The sequence below is a fragment of the Rhinatrema bivittatum genome, chromosome 4 (assembly GCF_901001135.1).
Source record: "Rhinatrema bivittatum chromosome 4, aRhiBiv1.1, whole genome shotgun sequence".
Lineage (NCBI taxonomy): Eukaryota > Metazoa > Chordata > Amphibia > Gymnophiona > Rhinatrematidae > Rhinatrema > Rhinatrema bivittatum.
The window spans coordinates 478,026,711-478,051,118 of NC_042618.1; the positions used below are offsets into that span (position 1 = coordinate 478,026,711).

General features: G+C 52.1%; 1 protein-coding gene across 2 annotated transcripts in view; it reads left to right on the top strand.

Moving 5' to 3' along the window:
• Nucleotides 1–24,408, top strand: part of DERA (deoxyribose-phosphate aldolase) — a 52,059-nt gene that overhangs the window by 5,798 nt on the left and 21,853 nt on the right. For both annotated transcript variants that reach the window (XM_029597330.1, XM_029597331.1), the window contains exons 2-3: nt 11,799–11,896; nt 19,721–19,868. In XM_029597330.1, the coding sequence (XP_029453190.1) occupies nt 11,799–11,896; nt 19,721–19,868 (246 nt within the window). The remainder of the gene's footprint in view (nt 1–11,798; nt 11,897–19,720; nt 19,869–24,408) is intronic.

Genomic DNA, 24,408 nt, shown 5'->3' on the forward strand with positions numbered 1-24,408 from the left:
TTGCAGGGAGGCGCTCTCAGCCCTCATTACCGAGGGTCTGCCCTAACGATAGCGGGCACCGTCAGAGGAGACCCTATCCTGCAAGCACCGTCTCTCATTTTCAGTTTAAACCGAATTTCACCCATAACGTTCCAGGTTTTTCAATGGTGACATTTTGGTTTAAACTGATATTCCCTGTACGTACCAGGATCAGTCCAGACTGCTGGGTTATGTCTCCCCTCCAGCAGATGGAGTCAGAGAGAAAAGTGAACGCACCCCCCAGATATACTGGTGTGCCACCTGCTGTCCTTCAGTATTTCCTCTGACTCCAGCAGATGAGAGACATAACCTGCGGTTTGTCCTGACTAAATTCTTTCAGGTGTTTTCTTCTCTTTTTCTGCCTACACTATCTACACTGTCTAGCTCAACTGGGGTTTTTCCCTAGTTTAAAAAAAAAAAAAAAAAAGATTGTGTATTTCTTGGGTGTTATTAATTTCTCAGCGGTGCTCTGTTTGGCTCAGTATTCAGGCAGGCGAGGAGAGCTTTGCTCTCCCTATTTCCCGGATTAACTGTCCCTTTGGTATCGGGGGAGAGTTCACCGGTGGGCCGGTCACCCTCCCCCCCCCCCCCCCCCCCCCGTTTGCCGGGGTGACTAGAAAGTGGAAACTGAAGAGGGCTTTTCTCAAATTTAAGAAAAAAAAAAAAGGTTAATCTGTCGCGAGCACTTAAGTCCTGCTGGTTGCAGGCAGTACTCGGTTTTATGCCCTAGCCTGCCGCGCTTACCAGGGACTCCGGAGGGGGTGGATTTTGATTCACCCGGCGATTTTCTGAGCTTCGGTTTGGCGCGCTTTTTCTATTCAGTTTGCAAACTTACCCTCGGCGCGTCTTCGGTCCTGATCTCCGGATGCCGCGATCTTCGGCCTGCACGGCCTGTGGCAGGGCGGGGGCGCGACTCTCCAGGGAGGGTCTCTGCTCCCGTTGTATTCCCGGGGGCGAGGGACCCTCCCGGGGGCCGAGCGCTGCCCGCAGCGGCACGATCCTGTCTTCTTCGGCACGGCAGGGGAGGCCGGCTGCCACGCGGCCGGCGGCCCCGCCTCCTTGTGAGAGGGCGGCGGCCATTTTAGGCGCGCGGCAGCCTGCTGAGATTGAATCGGAGGATGAGGGTTCCTCTCCTCTCTCGCCGCCCGAGTTGAGCCCGCGCAGTGGAAATGACCCAAATGGTCCTCCGGCCCCTCCCCCTTCGGGCTCCACTAAACGGAGGGTCCCTTTTTCCTCAAAATTTGTACTTTTAATGCATCGGGCATTCTTAGAAGCTGAGGCAGGCTGGGAGCCGGATGACCCCCCCCCCCCCCCCCCCCGCGAAGGTTCCTAGGGTCACAGGCATGTCGGGGGTGACTAGAAAAGCGGGGACTTCAGGGGGAGCGGGCGATATATCTTTAGGGGACACCTGTGATCCAGGAAGACTGGATGTCGACCAGGACTCCCCAGATGCTGCTGCGGCAGGGGTCTCGGAACCACAGGAGGCGCTCGAGGGGGATGACCCCGAAATTTTGCGCCTGTTTGGCAAGGATGAGCTTAATTTTCTCATCCAGCATGTGTTAAAGGAATTAGAGATTCCCGCCCCGCAGCAAGAGACAGATACCTCTACGGGGGATGTAGCAATGGCGGGTTTAAGGTCCCCCCCGCAAACTTTTCCCTTACATCCCAAGGTTGTACACCTGGTATCTAAAGAATGGGAGGTTCCAGAGGCTTCCCTGCGTGTTAGCAGGGCGATGAATAAGCTGTACCCTCTGCCCTCACAGTCTTTGGAAATTTTTAAGGTTCCCGCCGTGGATTCGGCAGTCACCGCTGTGGTGAAACATACTACCATTCCGGTCACGGGAGGCGTAGCGTTGAAGGATCTTCAGGATAGAAAGTTAGAGGTTCTCCTGAAGCGCATGTTTGAAGTAGCGGCCCTGGGGGTACGTGCGGCAGCTTGCAGCAGTATGGTGCAGAGGGCCACTCTCCGCTGGGTTCAGCAATTGCTCACCACACAGGAGCTCCCACCTGCCGAGGCGGAGCAGGCTAACTGTGTGGAGGCGGCGGTGGCTTACACTGCGGACGCCTTGAATGATTTGTTGCGAACCTCTGCCCGTACTATGTCCTCAGCGGTCGCGGCGCGACGATTGCTTTGGCTTCGCCGTTGGTCGGCGGACGCCTCGTCTAAGTCACGGCTAGCCGCTTTCCCCTTCAAGGGGAAGTTATTGTTTGGTGAGGAATTGGACCAACTCATCAAAGACTTAGGGGATAATAAGGTATATAAATTGCCGGAGGACAAGCCCCGTCAGTTTCGTCCTTTCGGGAATGCGCGATCCCGGTTCCGTGGGCAGCGCAGATTTCGCTCCGGAAGGGGTGGTTCCTTTTCGCAGAAACAGCAAGGCCCGAGGTCGCAGACGTGGTCTCCTTGGTCTTCTTCCTTTCGTGGCAGGCGACCGCAGCGATTGGGAGCCTCCCAGCAACCGGCCCCCGGAAAACCGCCCCAATGAAGGCGCGCTGGTCCACTCCTCCTTCCCCCGCATCGGAGGTCGTTTGTCCCTGTTTTGGGAGGAGTGGGTCAAAATCACGTCCGATCAGTGGGTTCTCGACGTGGTGCGCTACGGTTACGAGTTGGACTTTGCTCGGCCCCTCCGGGACTTTTTTATGATATCTCCTTGCGGACCTCGAGAAAAGCAACTGGTTATAGCTCAGACGGTAAACCACTTACGGGCCCTCGGAGCGGTGCTCCCTGTTCCCTCGGACGAGACAAGAACGGGCCGCTATTCCATTTATTTCCTAGTCCCAAAGAAGGAAGGTACCTTCCGTCCTATTCTGGATTTGAAGCGAGTAAACAAGGCGTTACGCGTTCCCCGGTTTCGCATGGAAACTCTACGATCTGTTATTGCGGCCGTCCACAAGGGAGAATTTTTGGCTTCTTTGGATCTAGCCGAGGCGTATCTCCACATCGGAATCCGGGAAAGGCATCAGAGATATCTGAGATTCATGGTGTTGGGAGAACATTACCAGTTTTGCGCCCTTCCATTCGGCCTGGCTACGGCTCCGAGAGTGTTCACCAAGGTTCTTGTGGTAGTTGCAGCCTCCCTGCGACGTCAAGGGGTATTGGTACATCCCTACCTGGACGATTGGCTTATACGGGCGAAATTGGAGTGCAACTGCAACCGGGCGGTCCAGTTGGTGGTACAGCAACTTCAGTCGCTAGGCTGGGTGGTCAACTTTGCAAAGAGCCAGCTAATTCCAAGTCAGCGGTTGGAATTTTTGGGAGCGCGTTTCGATACCCTGGTGGGCAAGGTATTCCTGACTCGGCAGAGGATGGAGCATCTGATGTGTCAGGTGCGGAGGCTTCTGGGTCTCCACTTGCCCACAGCCTGGGATTATATGCAGGTCATTGGACATATGGTGTCTACTCTGGAGATGGTACCGTGGGCTTTTGCTCATATGCGGCCGTTGCAAAGGGCTCTCCTTTCGCGCTGGGATCAGAAATCCGAGGATTACGGAGTACAGTTACCTCTGTTGGAGCCGGCGCGATCCAGCTTAGTGTGGTGGTTGGTCCCGGACAATCTGCTACAAGGAGTGGACCTCGAGCCCCCCAATTGGGTCATAGTGACGACGGATGCCAGTCTGACCGGTTGGGGAGCGGTCTGTCAATCACGGGCGGTACAAGGTTCGTGGACCCCTCGCCAAGCATCGTGGTCCATCAACCGTCTGGAGACCAGGGCGGTCCGTCTCGCCTTGCGTCAGCTTCTGCCCTTGGTACAGGGACGGGCAGTTCGGGTCCTCACAGACAACGCCACCACGGTAGCATACATAAATCGCCAGGGCGGCACGAGAAGTCAGCAGGTGGCGGTCGAGGTGTCTTTGTTAATGACCTGGGCGGAGCGCCACCTCGCCCGCATCGCGGCCACTCACATCGCAGGCGTAGACAACGTGCAAGCGGATTATCTCAGTCGTCAGCACTTGGATCCCGGGGAATGGGAGCTCTCGGATCAGGCGATGAGTCTCATCACCCGGCGATGGGGGTGCCGCGAATGGACCTGATGGCAACTCGGCTCAACGCCAAGGCAGCGCGTTTTTTCAGCCGGAGGCGAGAACACGGATCGGAGGGGGTGGATGCTCTAGCGATTCCATGGCCTTATCACATCCTCCTATATGTGTTTCCCCCCTGGCCCTTGGTCGGCAAGGTGTTAAGGCGTCTCGAATCCCATCGGGGTCCAGTGATTCTCGTGGCTCCCGAGTGGCCGAGAAGACCATGGTTTGCCGACCTCATCAATATAGCCAGAGACGGGCCTTTACGGTTGGGCCACCTTCCGAACCTTCTTCGTCAAGGACCAGTATTTTTCGATCAGGCGGATCGCTTTTGTCTGGCGGCTTGGCTTATGAACGGAGGCGCTTGAGAAAGAAAGGTTATTCTGAACCGGTAATTTCTACCTTGCTTCGCGCGCGGAGACCCTCTACCACGCTTGCTTATGCCAGGGTGTGGAAAGTTTTTGATTCCTGGTGCGCGGCCGCCCAAGTTCAGCCTCGTCGTGCGGTCATTGCGGACATCCTTACTTTTCTTCAGGATGGTCTGAAGAAGGGGTTAGCTTACAGTTCGCTGAGAGTCCAGGTGGCGGCTCTGGGTTGTTTGAGGGGAAAGATTGACGGCTCCTCTCTCGCGTGTCATCCGGATGTGTCCCGATTCTTACGCGGTGTTCGAAATTTGCGTCCTCCTCTCAGAGCCCCTTGTCCTTCCTGGAACCTGAATTTGGTACTCAAGGGCCTCACCGTCGCGCCATTTGAGCCGCTGAAGCGAGCCACCTTAAAGGATCTCACCCTCAAGACAGTGTTTTTAGTGGCCATAGCGTCCGCGCGTCGGGTGTCGGAGCTACAGGCACTCTCGTGCAGGGATCCGTTCTTGCGTATCTCTGATTCCGGGGTCTCGTTACGTACGGTCCCTTCGTTCTTGCCTAAGGTCGTATCGGCTTTTCACGTCAATCAGTCCGTGGACTTGCCGTCGTTCTCGGAGACGGAGCTGCGGGCTTCTCATGGTTCCGACTTGAAGCGTTTGGATGTTCGTCGAGTACTTTTGCATTATTTGGAGGTCACCAATGCTTTTCGGCGGTCGGATCATCTGTTCGTGTTGTGGCAGGGGGCCAAAAAGGGTTTACAGGCCTCTAAAGCAACTATTGCCCGATGGCTGAAGAGCGCAATAGCGGCCACGTACATTGGGTGTGGTAAGTCCGTTCCAGACGGGCTTAAAGCTCACTCTCTCCGTTCGCAGGCGTCTTCCTGGGCTGAGAGTACTCTGGTCTCTAGCCAGGAGATTTGCAGGGCGGCCACTTGGAAGTCGTTGCATACTTTTGCCCGACATTATCGGGTAGATGTTCGGGGGCCGTCGGCGGATTCTTTTGGCAGCAGTGTGATTCGAGCGGGACTCTCGGGGTCCCATCCCATTTGAGGCGGCTTGGGTACATCCCAGCAGTCTGGACTGATCCTGGTACGTACAGGGAAAGGAAAATTATGTTTCTTACCTGATAATTTTCGTTCCTGTAGTACCAAGGATCAGTCCAGACGCCCGCCCTATATTGTGCAGGAGACTCCGCTCGAATCCCGTTTTCTATCACACTTCTGGTTTGAACATGGTAAGTGAAATTTTCCTCATGTCTTTTTTGGGGACAGAATGTCTTCGGACTGCAGATTTGTTGTTCGCTTCGTTGGCGCATTGCGTTCCCTTAGTTTGCCTTTTACTGTTTTTTACCTTACTTACTACTTGAGCTAGACAGTTGCAATGGTTCTTTGGCTACGGGTGCGGAGGAGTTCTTTTCTTCTTCTGCTTTGTTATCCATTATACTGAAGGACAGCAGGTGGCACACCAGTATATCTGGGGGGTGCGTTCACTTTTCTCTCTGACTCCATCTGCTGGAGGGGAGACATAACCCAGCAGTCTGGACTGATCCTTGGTACTACAGGAACGAAAATTATCAGGTAAGAAACATAATTTTCCTTTCACCCTAATTTTAGGCTGATTAAAAAGCTGCTCCAGAGCTGCAGATGCGGCATTTCAAGGCCTCCAGTCACTGCTGGAAGGCAGCTGGGCCTGTGGTTTCAAATCCACTCCGCCTCCCCCCAACACTGAAAACGCTCGCCCTCCCGTGCTGCCCAACCAGCCAAAGTGCCTGCTGTCTGGTGTTGCAAATGCATTTAAACAGGCCCTGTCCCACCAGAAGCCTTTCCCAGCCTTCTCCCTGGTCCTGCAGAAAGGCAGGAACCTCAGTAAGCTGCTGCCGAAGGAAAGAGGAGAAGGCTGGAGCCGCCACTGGTGAGGATGAATGCTCTCGCAATGCAGGGGCAGGGAGAGAGGGAGATGCTAGGCAGGCGATAAGATTACTGCTATGTGGATGGGTGGGTGAATATGCTTAATATGGTCTTATTGTCCTGGCTTCTGTCCACCAAAATAAACTCCAATATTTACTTGGAAAAATAAGTCATTTCTTTCAATTGATTTTCTTGTCATCATAAACTCTGATAAATTTCCAGGAAAAATAAAGAATAAAAACCGAAAATGAAGGTTCCTATCTGCAGGGCATAAGGAGTCCTCCAAGGGCCTTCCCTTACATGAAGCCCTGAAACGAATGGGGCTGACAGAATGGGCACAGAGTTATGGGGAAACTGAGAATGGATGCGCTGGTATCATCCATAACTCATAAGTCCACTCTCCCAGTAAAGGAAGGCATGGCCTTAAAGGATCCACAGGATAGAAAGATTGAGTCCATCCTAAAACAGCCTTCTCAACCAGTGCCATGGCAATTCATGCCTCTGTGTGAGGAGACTATTATAGCCCGAGCCATTTTACGCTGGATCCAGCTGTTACCTGAGTGTCGACACAGCGGGCTTAGTGGAGCGTTGTGTTTTAGCTCGTACAATGTACAATCTACTCAGAATGTCCTCCTGGGCAGCGGCCTCACAACTGGGTAGCAGACTTGGCATCCAAGAAATGCCTTTGCAAGCTTCCCTTTTTTGGGGGTTGCTGTATGGAGAAGACCTGGAGAAACTAGGAGAAACCAAACTCCAAAGGTTCCCAGAGGATACAGTCCACTCGGCGCTGCAGAGTCTTAGGCGCCAGCATTTTTGGGATCAGCAGAGGGTAGGTCTACCAGATGATCCCTGCCACATATCGCTCAAAGTAATGTCCATTCCTTTCAAGGGGCCATAAAGTCCAAGGTGACTTCCCAGCGGCATCAAGAGGTAGTCACCATCATCCGTGATGGTCAGTGGGCCCCGCCGATGGTGGTACTAGTGGGCGGGTGCCTCTTGTTGTGTTAGAGTGAATCAAGATTACTATGGACCATAGGGTCCTGGCTATAATACAAATAGGGTAGGCCCCAGAATGCTTAATGCCAGTCCCAAGTGCCTTTATGTTCTCCCCCTGCACCTCTCAAGGCAAGAGAGAAGTGGTAAGGACTATCCTGCGAGAGTTACAAGACTTGCATGCCATGATTTACATTCCACCCTAGAAACAGGGACAAGGGACATATTCTCTGTATTTGACTACGGAAATATTTTTTCCTGCTTTTTCTGTTTTATGTAAACCGGTATGATTTGCATTTTAATGTAAGAATGTCGGTATATAAAAATTATAAATAAATAAATATTCAATTAATTTTGTTCCAAAGAAGGACAGCATCTTTCGTCCCGTCCTAGATCTTACAGGAGTCAAGTGTTTGCAAGTACCTGCCTTCACAATGGAGACTCTTTACTCCATCATGGCGGCAGTAAGAAAAGGAATGCTTCTTTCTTCACTGGACTCGGCAGAAGCCTTTCTCCATATCGGAGCTCCCACCAAAATCTCCTACGTTTCTGTGTTCTAGGTGAACGCGTCAGTTCCAGGCGCTACCCTTCAGGCCTGTGACTGCCCCAAGGACCTTTACCAAGGCCATAGTGCTCACAGCAGCAGCTTAGTGCAAACAGGGGATAAAGGTCCACCCCTGTTTAGACAATTGGCTCATCAGGGCCAAATCTGCCCAGGAGATCCAGAGGGCATCAGCCACAGTGGTTCATTTTCTAGCTAGGCTGGGTGGTAAATTATGCAAAGAGCAACCCAGTGCCATCTCAGGCCTTGGAGTTCTTGGATATTCACATCGATACAGTGGAAGGGCAGGTGGTCCTGCCCCCAAGAGGTCAGCCAAGCTGATAGACCAAGTGCAAGTCTTCTACCTCCCAAAGGGCACCCAAGATTTGGTCCTACTTTCAGCTGTTATGTCTATTGGAAGGCAATCTAGACTTATGGGCCAGAGTGCATATGTACCTATTACAGCAGTGTCCCTCCTCTTACATTCCCAGAACTATGATCTCCACCTCCGAATGATGAAAAAGAGTTTGGGATGGTGAATGAACCCCTCTGACCTGCTGAAGGGGGTAGATTTAGAGCCTCCTGATTGGATCATTTTAACCATGGATGCCAGCATCCTCAGATGGGGAGCAGATTGTCAGGGCCAGCTGATGCAGGGGCGCTAGACATCATGGTCAAAGAACAGATTAAAGACAAGGGCCATCGGGCTAGCACTGCAGCACTTCCTCCCGGTAATAAAAAGGAAGGTGGTCAGGGTCCTCTTGGTCAATACCTTGGTGGAGGCATACATGAACAAACAAGAGGCACTCGCAGCCCCAGACCTGCAGAGGAAACAAGCATACTGTTCAGATCCATGGAGAGAAAGCTGCTCCTCTTATTAGCATCTTGTACTGCAGGAAAAGAAAATATCCAAGCGGACTTTCTCAGCAGAAACAGACTCTATCCAGGAGAGGGGGAGATCTGCCAGGAAGCCTTCCAGTGGGGTCTTCTGCTCACAGCCTGATGGCACCCTAAATGAATTCCAAAGCTGACGTGTTCTTTAGCTGCCGGCCCGAAGTAGGGTCCAGTTGAATAGATGGCCTGACCAGGTCTTGGCCTAGCGGCAGATTTCTGTATATCAATCCACCCTGGCCCCTTGTAGGCAAGTAATAAAAAGGATAAAGGATCACTCCCGGTGATGATCTTGATAGCCCTGGCTTGGCCAAAAAGGCCGTGGTATGCAGATCTAATAAGACTCCTGGCGGGAGTATGGACTGTTGTGGCAGGACCCAATACCAATGGAAGACCCATCTCCATTTTGTCTTATGTCTTGGCCCTTAAAAGGGCATGCCTGAGAGTGAGCCCCCCCCCCCCCCCCGGAGTAACAAACATGCCAACGGCATGTAAAAGCTTGACGTTAGCCTATAGTCAAATGTGGTGCCTGTCTGGAGCAGAACATTTCCTCTTGGAAATTGGATATTTCATGAATTTTAGACGTTTTGCAGAAGGGCCTAGACAAGGGCTTGGCCTTCAATTCTCTGAAGGTACAGATTGTATCCCTATCCTGCTGTACGAGCCTCAGATGTACTCAAGTGGCCGCACACCCGGATAGACTGCACTTTTTAAAGGGGGTGAAGCGTATAAGGTCCCCTTTTGGACCTGTTGACACTCAGTGGGACCTCAACCTGGTCGTCAAGGCCCTAGTCCAAACTCCTTTTGAAACAGTAAAACAGGCATCCCTTAAAGACTTTTCATTAAAGACCACCTTCCTGGTGACTATTTGATCCACTAGGTGCATTTTGGAACTACAGACTCTCTCATGTAGAGACCCCTACTAGTGTTTTCTCCACACGTAGTCATCTTCCAACCGGTACTGTCATTCCTGCCCAAGGTTATATCTCCCTTCCACTTAACCTAGGTGGTATCTCTTCCAGGTTTTACAGAAAATGAATATTGGGATAAGGAAGAAATGCTGCATCTTCTGGGTGACCAACCCTCTTCAGAAAGACCGATAGATTGTTTGTGCTCTTCGGGAGTCCTCAGAAGGGAAAAAGGAGCCTCCAAGGTTGCACTAGCTAGATGGATTTAAGAAGCAATCTTGTCAATCTATTTACTCAATGATAGGCAAGCTCCAGTGGCACTCTGCGCACATTTCACAAGGGAGCAAGCATCATCTTGGGCAGAAGTATCTTCAGTCTCCCCAGACAAAATCTATAAGGCTGCCACTTGGTTGTCCCTGTATTCCTTCTCTAAATTTTACAGACTGGACATGCAAGCTAAGGCAGATGTTGCCTTTGGTGCATGAGTCCTTAGGTCAGCCCTGTCTTCCTCCCACCCTGGCCTAGCCGCAGCTTTGGTAACTCCCGATTGTAAGGACTGGTCTAGCCAGGAGGAAAAAGAAGGTGAAATTTGATCTTACCTGATAATTTCCTTTCCTTGAGTCCTGCTAGACCAGTGCAGTGCCCAAACAGTTATCACAGACGTCGTTAATCCAGACTTTCTCTCCTTTTTCAATCCCTCCCCCCTGGGGGAGAGGGGGTGGCTATCATCAAAGGATCAAGATACAAGTTAATTCTGGTGGGAGTGTACGGGTCTTTGTGTCCTAGGTTAGAACTTTATTTTATTTATTTATTTATTTATTTATTTATTATACCGAGTTTCATGATAGGCATCACATCAACCCGGTTTACAAATAACAAGGAGTGTAAAGCATAACGTAACGTAAAAAACAATATTTTCAATAAGAACCTTGAACTTTAAATACAGTGAATCAGAAAAAGGGAGAGGGAAAGTTACAAAAAACAAGGAAAATAAACTTGGGATGGAAGGGGAGAAATTGAACAGCACAATATTTACATTTCAGCCTATTGATACATTAGAATAGCAAGTGAAAAAATAAGACTATGAAACGGTACATAGGTAATCAAATGAATAAATATGACAGTTGTGAATGGTAATAGTATGATAAATATTCAGCAGGAATTAGTGAGAGAGGGTTTGAGGTTGGTTGATTCGTGTTTACATTCCATTATTGCATACGAGTTAGTGCTAGTGCTAGTGCTATTTATTTTATTTATTTATTTAACATCTCTTTATACCGATATCCGTTTGCACATCGCATCGGTTCACAATAAACAAAAACTTTTGGGCAGTGCCCTTACATGTAACAGAAAACTTTGTCCGGTTGCTTTGGCAGAAGGCTACTGGACCCCTCCTTTATAGCCAGTAATGAGGTCTCCAGTAGCTAAGGAGCCGAGAATTCCCGAGTATAAGGGCTGGTCTAGTAGGACTGAAGGAAAGGAAATTATCAAGTCAGATCAAATTGCACTTTTCTTCTTCTGTTAAGCCTCCAAAAAAATGCTTCTTAAAAAAATAAATCTTGTGTTACTCTATCATAGACAGAGAATAGTTAAATTAAACATTCAGGCTGAGAAAGAAAGGTTGCTAAGAAAACTATGTTTATGATTTTTAAAGGCTGGGTTGCTGTGGGACTGGATATATTTCATACTAATTAATATATAGTAAATTTAATCTTTTTGATTGCTACTTATTGCTGTTGTATTTTGTATGTGCTTTATTGAATTTATGTATTGTATTGAAAATTGTTTGGATGCTACTGAATTGAACGGCTTTTGATTAGCCTGCAGAATGGCAAATAATGTTTTCATTATTAACATAATAGGGTAGAAATCAAATATGTAGATAGTTCATCTGGGTAGCACTGATTACAGTGACTGAACCAAGGGTTTTCCGTTCAGAAAAGAGACTGCCATGGCTGTGACCTTACAGAACTTCCAAAGAATCTCAAGATGTGATTTCAGTGTTAGTCGATAGGTCCTGCAGGGACTTGACTTGTTTGGAAAGGATTTTTTCCGTTAATGCATGGTGGGGTGAGGAAGGTGGAAACAGTCCGCTGTGGGGGTCCCTTGTGGATTTGGCTGCTTTTGCTTGCTAAAGGTGTGAGGATTGTTTTCCGTAGACCTTGGATGGATCTCAAGAGTGCACGTGAATCAGCCAGCGGTTCTCCGGCGTGCAGAGCAGATTCAGACGAGAAGAACAGTAAAGAAGGACTGGCAGGTAACTGTTCTCTTACTCTGGGGGAGCAGAGGGCCCTCTATTTAATCAGGACTCCTGTTAATGTCACTTTACAGGTGGTTTTCCGACAAAAAATGTAGTAAAACCCATTGACTTCCATAATTTTCCCTTTAAGTTTTGATAATTGGTCTATTTCTTTGGTTCCCAAAACATGAGAATATTTCCAATATTAGAAAAATGGAGTTTCCCTGTACGTACCAGGATCAGTCCAGACTGCTGGGTTAGGCCTCCCCTCCAGCAGATGGAGTCAGAGAAAAGCTGAAAAGCACCCCCTAGATATACCGGAGTGCCGCCTGCGATCCTTCAGTATCTTCTCTGACTCCAGCAGATTGAGAGGCATAACCTGCGGTCCTGATCCTTTCAAAAAATTCTAAATTGGGTGTACTGGATCGGGTATACCTTTGACTAGATCAATTTAGTCCATTTGTCAGGTAGTAAAAAAAAAAAGCAGGATCTTTGATTTTTTTTTAATGTTTTACGCGCCTTACCAGGGGGTTGGTTAAAGGCAGGCTTGGCAGGGCAGAGCCAATGTAGAGTGGGTGGCTCACCAGAACGATGGCTACTGCCCGGAGACAATACCCTTATTAAATAAACATACAGATGCTTACTGTGACTCCAACATCGCTCTAAGCTTCAATGGCAAGAGGAAATGTGGAAAAAAGGATTTGCTATCACAAAGAGGGGAGTAGCTGGCTTGTTACGGCGGTTACTACCCCAAACCAAATAAGCCTGATACTTCACTTTCCAAGCATATACAGCATAGTTCTCTGCTTCAACGGCAGGGGAGAAGAAAAGAGGGTTCGCACTCACAAAGCGGGGAGTAGCTGGCTTATTACGGCGGTTACTACCCCAAACCAAATGTGCCTGATACTTCGCTTTCGATGCATATCCAGCATGGCTCTCTGCTTCATGGCATGGGAGAGGCTGATACATCAAGCATTTCCAGCATAGCTCTCTGCTTCAACAGCAGGGGAATAAGAAAAGCTGAGGCTTCACGCATATCCAGAATAGCTTCAACTGCAGGGGAGAAGAAAAAAAAAAAAAAAAAGGATTCGCACTCACAGAGCAGGGAGTAGCTGGCTTGTTACGGCGGTTACTACCCTAAACCAAAAGGGCCTGATACTTCACTTTCAATGCATAACCAGCATGGCTCTCCGCTTCAACGGCAGGAGAGAAGAAAAACAACCAATAGGGGCTGTATGACATAGTCTGGGTAAAGGGAATAAACATGGGTGTAGCTTGCTTATTGCAGCAGTTACTACCCCTACTACCCCTAACTAATCAAGCTAGGTATTTCACTTGGATGCAGCTCCATCACTGCTCTCTACATTAATGGTGGGGGTGGAAGGGAAATAGAACCAAGAGTTAAGAGAAAATGATAAGAATGAGAGAGAAAAATGTGTGAAGCTTGCTGGGCAGACTAGATGGGCCATTTGGTCTTCTTCTGCCGTCATTTCTATGTTTCTATGTAAAGCCTCATTCCCGGAGCTAGTCAGTCCCTAGGTGACCAGGGGGAGTATTTACCGGTGGGCCGGTCACTCTTCCCCCCAGTTTTTGCATATGTCAGAGCCTTGGGCTCTGAAGGGGGCTTCCTTATAATCGGAGGCTGCTTGTGAAAAAAAAAAAAAAAATTATTCTTTTTAAAGGAGCAAGTGACAGCCCAAGTAAGTCCTGTTGGTGGCAGGCTGTATCTTCCGTATTGCTCAGCTCCGGCCTGCTGCTTGAGGGTGCCGGGACTCCGGAGGGGGTGGCTTCCTCACCCGGCGCGATTTACCTTGTGGGGCAGCTCTCCTGTTTTTGCCTCGGTTGGAATCGGTGCCGGGATGCCACAGTCTTCGGCCTGCACGGCCTGCGGGAGTGCGGGGGCGTGACTTTCCCGAGAGGGTCTCTGCTCCCGATGTCTTCCCGGGGGCGAGGGACCCCTCTCGGGGGCCGAGCGCTGCCCGCGGGTCTTCGTCCTCGCGGCCGCGGAGAGTCGCATCGTTCCGGGGGCAGAGGCCGGCCCCGCCCCCAATCGAGAAAGAAGCGGCGGCCATCTTGGCCACGCCGGACCTGGAGGAAGCAGCGTCGGAGGAGGGGGACTTTCCTCCTCACTCTCCTCCGGCCCTAAGCCCGCAGCGCGTCGGCGATTTCGGGGCTCCTCATCCCCCCACACCCCTCCAGGCCCGCGGGGCAGGATTTAAAGAGGCCAGCCCCGTTTTCCTCCCGGTTTGTGCTCTTGATGCACAAAGCCTTTCTAGAGGCAGAAGCTGGCTGGGAGGATTCGGGGCCTTATTCCCCTAAGGTCCCTAAGGTGGTCCCGGACCAGGGGAGGGCAGGGGCTCGTTGTCCCCGTCCTCAGGCGGACGCTGAGCTCCCAGAGCCCTTGGATCCCTCCCAGGACCCCCTGTCTCTCGTGGGGGGAGGGGACTTGGACGGTCAAGTGACAGTGGAAGGGGATGATCCTCAGGTTCTTAGGTTGTTCAGTAAGGACGAGCTAGAGCACTTGATCCCACAGGTGTTGAAGGAACTGGAAATTCTGGCGCCCCAGCTGGAGGGGGATAATTCCCCGGGGGATTCTGTTTTGGCGGGGCTCCATGGGCCTCCGCAGACATTCCCTTTTCATTCTAAATTGTTTCAGATTGTCTCGAAGGAATGGGACTCTCCAGAGGCTTCCTTATGGGTCGGTAGGGCTGTGGATAAGTTGTACCCCCTACCTACTGAGTCCTTGGATCTCCTCAAGGTTCCCAAAGTGGACTCAGCTGTCACGGCCGTGATAAAGCACACTACCATTCCCGTAACGGGGGGGAACAGCGCTTAAGGATCTCCAGGATCGGAAACTGGAGATCTTATTGAAGCGTATATTTGAAGTATCTGCATTAGGCGTCCGGGCAGCGGTCTGTAGCAGTCTCATGCAGCGGGCCATGCTTCGCTGGGTTCAGCAATTACTTACAGCCCAGGACCTCCCACCGGGAGAAGCAGAGCAGGCTAACCGCATGGAGGCTGCGGTCGCCTATACTGCGGACGCCTTATATGATCTTCTTCGGACTTCGGCACAAAATATGTCCTCGGCAGTCTCCGCGAGACGGCTCCTCTGACTTCGACACTGGGCGGCGGATGCTTCCTCTAAGTCCCGTTTAGGGTCCTTTCCCTTTCGAGGGAAATGGTTGTTTGGGGACGAGCTGGAACAGCTTATGAAGGACTTAGGGGATAACAAGGTTTATAAGTTACCCGAAGACAAGCCCAGACAATCTCGTCCCTTCAGCACTTCCAGGGGCCGGTTTCGGGGGCAACGTCATTTCCGTGGGGGAAGGGGTGCTTCCTTCCCTCAGAGGCAACAGGCATATCGATCGCAAGCTTGGACTCCTTCCTTTCGCGGTAGACGGCCTCAGCATTCGGGGGCGTCGCATGCTTTCACCTCCAATAAGATGACACAATGAAGAGGCGCCGACCCATTCCTTCACTCCGCGCATCGGGGTCAACTGTCCCTGTTTCTGAAGGAGTGGGTCAAGATAACATCAGACCAGTGGGTCCTCGACATTATAAGTCATGGTTACGTTTTGGATTTTGCTCGTCCGCTCCGCGACCTGTTCCTGATATCTCCCTGCGGTCCTCCCGAGAAGCAACAGGTGATAGCACAGACGCTGGATCGCCTTCGAGCGCTGGGGGCGGTGGTCTCTGTTCCTACTGCGGAACGTCATACCGGTCAATATTCAATTTACTTCGTAGTTCCAAAGAAGGAAGGTACGTTTCGTCCAATCCTGGATTTGAAGCAGGTCAACAGAGCCCTCTGCATCCCACGTTTTCAGATGGAGATGCTCAGATCGTTGATTGCGGCTGTCCACAAGGGAGAGTATTTGGCTTCTTTGGATCTAACTGAGGCGTATCTTCACATAGCAATTCAGGAGCATCATCAGAGATTTCTGAGGTTCATGGTTCTGGGGGAGCATTATCAGTTTTGCGCCCTGCTGTTTGGTCTGGCGACAGCCCCCAGAATATTCACCAAGGTGTTGGTAGTCGTCGCAGCGTACCTTCGCCGCCAGGGGTTTCTGGTTCATCCCTATTTGGATGATTGGCTCATACGGGCAAAGTCGGAGGCGCTTTGCAAGTTAGCGGTTCAATCGGTCGTGGACCAACTACAAGCGCTCTGTTGGGTAATCAACTTTGTGAAGAGTCACCTAATCCCAATCCAGCAGTTGGAATTTCTGGGAGCCCGATTCGATACCTCGGCGGGGAAAGTCTCTACCGCGGCAGCGGATGGTCAATTTAATGACTCAAGTGCGGGGCCTTTTGGACCTTCCATTGCCTACGGTCTGGGATTATTTACAGGTGCTTGGACATATGGCGTCTACTCTGGAACTGGTTCCTTGGGCTTTTGCTCATATGCGCCCTTTTCAGGGGGCGCTGCTTTCCCGCTGGGACCACAAGTTGGAGGACTATCATCTGATTTTACCAATTTTGGAGCCCGCGAGGTCCAGTCTCAGTTGGTGGTTATCCCCGGACCACCTTCTCCAAGGGGTGGACTTGGAACCGCCACCTTGGGTCATAGTTATGACAGATGCCAGTTTGACCGGCTGGGGAGCAGTCTGTCAATCCAGAGCAGTGCAGGGTCAATGGCCCCTCGGCAAGCCACATGGTCGATCCGTCTAGCCTTGTGTCAATTTCTCCCATTGGTGCACCGCAAGGACAACTGTGGCATACATAAACAGGCAAGGGGGCATGAGAAGTCATCCGGTAGCCGCATAAGTGAGTCGTTTGTTGGCCTGGGCGGAACGTTTTTTGACCCGCATAGCAGCTTCTCACATTGCTGGCGTGGACAACGTACAGGTGGATTTTCTCAGTCAACAATATCTGGATCCCGGAGAATGGGAACTGTCCCCCGAGGCGATGCAACTCATAGTTCGCCGGTGGGGAGCGCCGCGCTTGGATCTCATGGCGACTCAGTTAAATGCCAAAGCAGCTTGTTTCTTCAGTCGAAGGAGAGAACACGGGTCAGAAGGAGTGGATGCTCTAGCACTTCCGTGGCCTCGCCGCATACTTCTTTATCTGTTTCCCCCGTGGCCTCTGGTGGGAAAGATTCTAAGGTGCATAGAGTCCCACCGAGGTCTTGTTATCCTCGTGGCTCCGGAGTGGACAAGAAGGCCATGGTTCACAGACCTCGTCAACCTAGCAATCGACGGTCCCTTGCGTCTCGCGCATCTCCCGAATCTTCTACGACAGGGTGCAGTATTTTTCAATCTAGCGGATCGCTTTTGTCTGGCGGCTTGGCTTATGAGAGGAGGCAACTGAGGAAGAAAGGTTACCCGGAGGTTGTAATTTCTACTCTTCTTAGAGCTCGCAAGACTTCAACGTCCCTCACTTATTCTAGAGTTTGGAAGGTTTTTGCTTCCTGGTGCAGTGAGTTGGGGGTGTCTCCAAGGAGGGCATCTATAGGCCATATCCTCGCGTTTTTGCAGGGCGGTCTGCAAAAAGGACTAGCTTACAGTTCTCTTCGAGTACAGGTAGCGGCCCTGGGCTGTCTACGGGGCAAAATTGACGGTTCTTCTATGGCCTGTCACCCGGATGTTGCTCAGTTTTTACGCGGGGTTCAGAATTTGTGTCCTCCAGTAAGGGCGCCCTGTCCATCTTGGAGCTTGAATTCGGTTCTTCGAGGTCTTTGCGCTCCACCTTTTGAACCTATCAAGCGAGCTACTATGAAGGATTTGACTCTCAAGGTGGTTTTTCTAGTGGCTATTGCTTCAGCGCGTCGGGTTTCGGAGCTACAGGCGTTGTTGTTCAGGGAGCCGTTCTTATGTATTTCTGAGTCCGGAGTGTCCTTGCGGACGGTTCCTTCCTTTTGCCAAAAGTGGTTTCGGCTTTTCACGTAAATCAGTCAGTGGAGCTACCTGCCTTCTCTGAGGAGGATCTCCGTTCTGTTCGTGACCTGAAACGCTTGGATGTCTGCAGGGCACTTTTGCGGTATTTAGAGGTGACTAGTGATTTTCGACGATCGGATAATCTGTTCGTTTTGTGGAATGGTCCTAAGAAGGGACTTCAGGCTTCTAAGACTTCTATCGCCCGTTGGTTGAAGGGCGCGATTGCTTCTGCATACATCTGTGATGGTCGTCCTGTACCTGATGGGCTTAAAGCTCACTCTCTCAGGGCTCAGGCGGCATCCTGGGCTGAAAGTCAGTTTGTGTCGCCCAGGAGATTTGCAGCCACTTGGAAGTCATTGCACACGTTTGCTAGACATTATCGGTTGGATGTCAGGGGTCCATCGGCCGATTCCTTCGGCAGCAGTGCGCTTCGAGCGGGACTGTCCGGGTCCCACCCCATTTAAGGCAGCTCGGGTACGTCCCAGCAGTCTGGACTGATCCTGGTACGTACAGGGAAAGGAAAATTAGGTTCTTACCTGATAATTTTCGTTCCTGTAGTACCAAGGATCAGTCCAGACGCCCGCCCAAGTCTTTTTCATATGGGAGAGTCTGCTCGTATTCTTTCTGTTATTTTGATTCCTTCCGGTTTTTGATTCTGCAGAGTGTGATTATGTGTATAGGTTCAATTATGGTATTTTCAGTGCAATGTTCTATTTGTTCTAGTCATGGGTTCTTAAAAAACCCCAAAACAAAACCCATTTTACGGCATGAGTGATATATATATATATATATATTTCAATCTGCTTTGATATTCTTATACTGAAGGATGGCAGGTGGCACTCCGGTATATCTAGGGGGTGCTTTTCAGCTTTTCTCTGACGCCATCTGCTGGAGGGGAGGCATAACCCAGCAGTCTGGACTGATCCTTGGTACTACAGGAACGAAAATTATCAGGTAAGAAACTAATTTTCCTTTTCTGATGTCATTTTGGGGTGTATTTTCAAAAGCTGAGCCAGGAGCATATGAAATACATCCCAAGGTAGTGACCACAGAGAAGAGGGCGGGTGACTGCAGAGAGTCACCCTGCTCCAGCGCCCTAAGTGGCACCAAATATTCTGTGGCCACACTGCTGACCCGTGGCCCTGTCGCTGGCAGCGCTCCTAGCTCAAAGTTACGTGCGCACTTTTGAGCACTCACAAAAGCCACCTGACTTTTCCAACGCAAGGGGGCTGCATAAGTACAAGCCTTCACACTATGATATCTGATTAATCCGAATTGTCAATTAATATTCTACCCACGTTAACTCCCTGCTCCTTGTCCCTACGACCCTATATTTTTCCCCAAAAATTTAATCCTCTCTCTGTTCTCCCGCACTATCCCTGATTAGGATCCTTCAATTAGTTTCAAAATAATAGAATATTCCTTTGTTCAATTTACGTCCTGTGGCTTCTACCAGCTCTATTATTGAATATTATGCTCTAAAGTTGTTGTGTTAGTTCGTAAATGATTTTTAGTTTCTTCCGAAATCATTTTTTTTGTATGTAAAACATTATATTAATTTATGGTTTACTAACTGTACTGCCTGTTATCGTATATACCTGTTATCTGTAAAGCCTGTTGCTAATTATTGTTAATTGTAAACCGCGGTGATGTATTTTTACGTACTGCGGTATATAAAAACCCCTAAATAAAAAAATAAATAAAGTAGCGTTGTAACGTCAGGTGGTTGTTTGGCTGAAGGCAGTTCCTCATGGCGCCGGCGTGCAGTTCTGTGAGCGCTTTATGAAAACGTCAGTTACATGCGTAGATTCATAACGCGCTGCCGCTGGAATGCTGCTGAGCCTACGGACGTAGCTTTTGGTGGCCGACGTAAGTGCGTTCAGCTAATGCACGAGTCTTGGATCCCTCCCCGGCTTCCCCGCAAACTGATTGTGTAGCGCTGTTAACGCTGCGGTTTTCTTCCTCGCTAAAGGCTGCGTGGCTGCTGAGGGCCGTCACCTGCATAGACCTCACCACGCTGTCGGGCGATGACACCGCTTCAAACGTTCATCGCCTGTGCTTCAAAGCCAAGCGCCCAATCAGAGAGGATCTCCTGAGAGCCATGGATGTGCATGACCAAGGTACCTCGGCGTGGGTGTGTAGCACTGTGGCAGGGGTGGGCAAACCAGCACCGTAGCTGCCCGCCTACCTCGGGCGTGCTCTCATGTATGTGTGCTGCCCCGTGGGTGTGTAGCACTGTGGCAGGGGTGGGCAAACCAGCACCGTAGCTGCCCGCCTACCTCTGGCGTGCTCTCATGTATGTGAGTAGCACTGTAGCAGGGGTGGGCAAACCAGCACCGTAGCTGCCCGCCTACCTCGGGCGTGCTCTCATGTATGTGTGCTGCCCCGTGGGTGTGTAGCACTGTGGCAGGGGTGGGCAAACCAGCACCGTAGCTGCCCGCCTACCTCGGGCGTGCTCGCCATTGCCTCCGGCCCGCCGGCGTTGCGCACGTCGATGACGCCGGGAGGGAGCGCCGGCGGGCTGGAGGATGTCGGGCGGGCTGTCCACCTGCAGCGTCTGGCACCTTTGATTTGCAGCTGGTAAGGTCGCATTTCTCCTGGTCTGTAGCAGGCACCGTGACACCAGCGGGGGCTGAAGCCACGGAGTGAACGGCTTTTGATGAGCCGGCACCAGGGTGAATAATAATATTGGTTATTAACATAGCAGGAGAGCACCAGCAGTTTGCAGAGGATGAAGCATTTAAGCCAGGAACAAGCAGCTTCCCCCTTACGGGCGGGCTTCCTGTTTTAATTCATGAAATAATCTGTGTGCCATGGTAGCTTGTGATGGACCCGCCAGCTCCCTGCACAGCTCACGCAGTCCCCTGCCTTATTACACCATCCTCCTGCCCCGCTGAATGACCCCCCCCCCCCCCCCCCCGGTGCCCTGTAAATCTGATTGGCTGTGGTGGTGGTATTACAGCATCCTCCTGCCCCGCTGAATGACCCCCCCCCCCCCGGTGCCCTGTAAATCTGATTGGCTGTGGTGGTGGTATTACAGCATCCTCCTGCCCCGCTGAATGACCCCCCGGTGCCCTGTAAATCTGATTGGCTGTGGTGGTGGTATTACAGCATCCTCCCGCCCTGCTGAATGACCCCCCCGGTGCCCTGTAAATCTGATTGGCTGTGGTGGTGGTATTACAGCATCCTCCTGCCCCGCTGAATGACCCCCCCCGGTGCCCTGTAAATCTGATTGGCTGTGGTGGTGGTATTACAGCATCCTCCCGCCCCGCTGAATGACCTCCCCAGTGCCCTGTAAATCTGATTGGCTGTGGTGGTGGTATTACAGCATCCTCCCGCCCCGCTGAATGACCTCCCCGGTGCCCTGTAAATCTGATTGGCTGTGGTGGTGGTATTACAGCATCCTCCCGCCCCGCTGAATGACCCCCCCGGTGCCCTGTAAATCTGATTGGCTGTGGTGGTGGTATTACAGCATCCTCCCGCCCCGCTGAATGACCTCCCCGGTGCCCTGTAAATCTGATTGGCTGTGGTGGTGGTATTACAGCATCCTCCTGCCCCGCTGAATGACCCCCCCGGTGCCCTGTAAATCTGATTGGCTGTGGTGGTGGTATTACAGCATCCTCCCGCCCCGCGGAATGACCCCCCCCCCCCCCCCCGTGCCCTCTAAATCTAATTGGCTGTGGTGGTGGTATTACAGCATCCTCCCGCCCCGCTGAATGACCTCCCTGGCCCCCGGTGCCCTGTAAATCTGATTGGCTGTGGTGGTGGTATTACAGCATCCTCCCGCCCCGCTGAATGACCTCCCCGGTGCCCTGTAAATCTGATTGGCTGTGGTGGTGGTATTACAGCATCCTCCTGCCCCGCTGAATGACCCCCCGGTGCCCTGTAAATCTGATTGGCTGTGGTGGTGGTATTACAGCATCCTCCCGCCCCGCGGAATGACCCCCCCCCCCCCCGGTGCCCTGTAAATCTGATTGGCTGTGGTGGTGATATTACACCATCCTCCCGCCCCGCTGAATGACCTCCCCGGTGCCCTGTAAATCTGATTGGCTGTGGTGGTGGTATTACAGCATCCTCCCACCCCGCTGAATGACCCCCCCGGTGCCCTGTAAATCTGATTGGCTGTGGTGGTGATATTACAGCATCCTCCCGCCCCGCTGAATGACCCCCCCCCCCCCCCCCCCCGGTGCCCTGTAAATATGATTGGCTGTGGTGGTGGTATTACAGCATCCTCCTGCCCCGCTGAATGACCTCCCTGGCCCCCGGTGCCTGTAAATCTGATTGGCTGTGGTGGTGGTATTACAGCATCCTCCCGCCCCGCGGAATGACACCCCCCCCCCCCCCCCCCCCCCCGGTGCCCTGTAAATCTGATTGGCTGTGGTGGTGATATTACACCATCCTCCCGCCCCGCTGAATGACCTCCCCGGTGCCCTGTAAATCTGATTGGCTGTGGTGGTGGTATTACAGCATCCTCCCGCCCCGCTGAATGACACCCCCCCCCCCCCCCCCCCCGGTGCCCTGTAAATCTGATTGGCTGTGGTGGTGGTATTACAGCATCCTCCCGCCCCCCTGAATGACCCCCCCCGCCCCCGGTGCCCTGTAAATCTGATTGGCTGTGGTGGTGGTATTACAGCATCCTCCCGCCCCGCTGAATGACCCCCCCCCCCCCCGGTGCCCTGTAAATCTGATTGGCTGTGGTGGTGGTATTACAGCATCCTCCCGCCCCGCTGAATGACCCCCCCCGGTGCCCTGTAAATCTGATTGGCTGTGGTGGTGGTATTACAGCATCCTCCTGCCCCGCTGAATGACCCCCCCGGTGCCCTGTAAATCTGATTGGCTGTGGTGGTGGTATTACAGCATCCTCCTGCCCCGCTGAATGACCCCCCCGGTGCCCTGTAAATCTGATTGGCTGTGGTGGTGGTATTACAGCATCCTCCCGCCCCGCTGAATGACCCCCCCCCGTGCCCTGTAAATCTGATTGGCTGTGGTGGTGGTATTACAGCATCCTCCCGCCCCGCTGAATGACACCCCCCCCCCCCCCCGGTGCCCTGTAAATCTGATTGGCTGTGGTGGTGGTATTACAGCATCCTCCCGCCCCGCTGAATGACACCCCCCCCCCCCCCCCGGTGCCCTGTAAATCTGATTGGCTGTGGTGGTGGTATTACAGCATCCTCCCGCCCCGCTGAATGACCCCCCCCCCCCCCCCGGTGCCCTGTAAATCTGATTGGCTGTGGTGGTGGTATTACAGCATCCTCCCGCCCCGCTGAATGACCCCCCCGGTGCCCTGTAAATCTGATTGGCTGTGGTGGTGGTATTACAGCATCCTCCTGCCCCGCTGAATGACCTCCCTGGCCCCCGGTGCCTGTAAATCTGATTGGCTGTGGTGGTGGTATTACAGCATCCTCCCGCCCCGCTGAATGACCCCCCCGGTGCCCTGTAAATCTGATTGGCTGTGGTGGTGGTATTACAGCATCCTCCCGCCCCGCTGAATGACCTCCCCAGTGCCCTGTAAATCTGATTGGCTGTGGTGGTGGTATTACAGCATCCTCCCGCCCCGCGGAATGACCCCCCCCCCCCGGTGCCCTGTAAATCTGATTGGCTGTGGTGGTGGTTAGCAGAGGCCGGGACTCCCTCCGGCAGCTCCTGTTTCACTGCAGGAGCTGCTCTGGCCCGGCTTCTTCCTCCTGCACCTTTCGGCTTCCAGGTCACTCGAAACCGGCCTTTGGTGGGCTGTGGAGCCCTGAGACTCCATTTGCAGCTGTCGGGGGGGGGGGGTTACCCCTTTCATCTCCCTTTCCCACTCGCTCTAGTCCAGTGATGGCAGTGGGGGAGTCCTCGGCCGGGGTCTGTGCGGCGGGGCTGCTCCCGGAAGCCTGCAGTCGGGAGTCCTGAAGCCGCCCACCAGGGGTCGCTGTTGGGCGATGACTGGAACATGGAACGCAAGGTCCTGCCAGCTACAGGGCCTGGCGCTTTCTACTTCTCATGAGGTTTTAATAAACTGGAGGTAGATAAACTGAGCCCATATCCAGCGGCGCAGCTGCACCGCTCTTCTAAAGTTACGCGCATACGTCTGTCTGGCTGACCGGATAAATTATCTGGCTGAGGCGGCTCATCAGTAGGTGTTAACGTTTCTAGGAGGCAAATGTTTGGCGCTTCCCTTAGGCTCTTACGTTTTCGGCTGAAAATGTTCCTGAATTTAGCTCTGAGATCAGTGCCGAGTGTTTCCCCCCCAGGTGAAAACAGAATCCTAAATGTAAACGCTCGGCTCTGCGTGTGACCTCGGGACCTGATTTACTAAAGGTTTACTCTGGGGTTAGGGAAGGACAGGCCCCCACAGACGAGGGTCACCGAGAAGTCAGAAATGTCACCTCGCCTGTGGCCAGGCCTAGAGGTCGTGCCGCGCTGCGGCCAGCCCGCAGTAATGCTGCCTGGACTGTCCCGTGCTGCGGGACTAACGGCCACAGGGAAAGGAAGGAGCCCGCTGTCTGCTGCGGTTTAGCCAAGATCAGGGGTGGGCAATTCCGGTCCTCGAGGGCCACAAACCTGTCGAGGTTTTAGGATATCCCTAATGAATATGCATGACATAGATTTGCATACAACTGAGGCAGAGTGCATGCAAATCTCTCTCGTGCATATTCATTAGGGAGATCCTGAAAACCA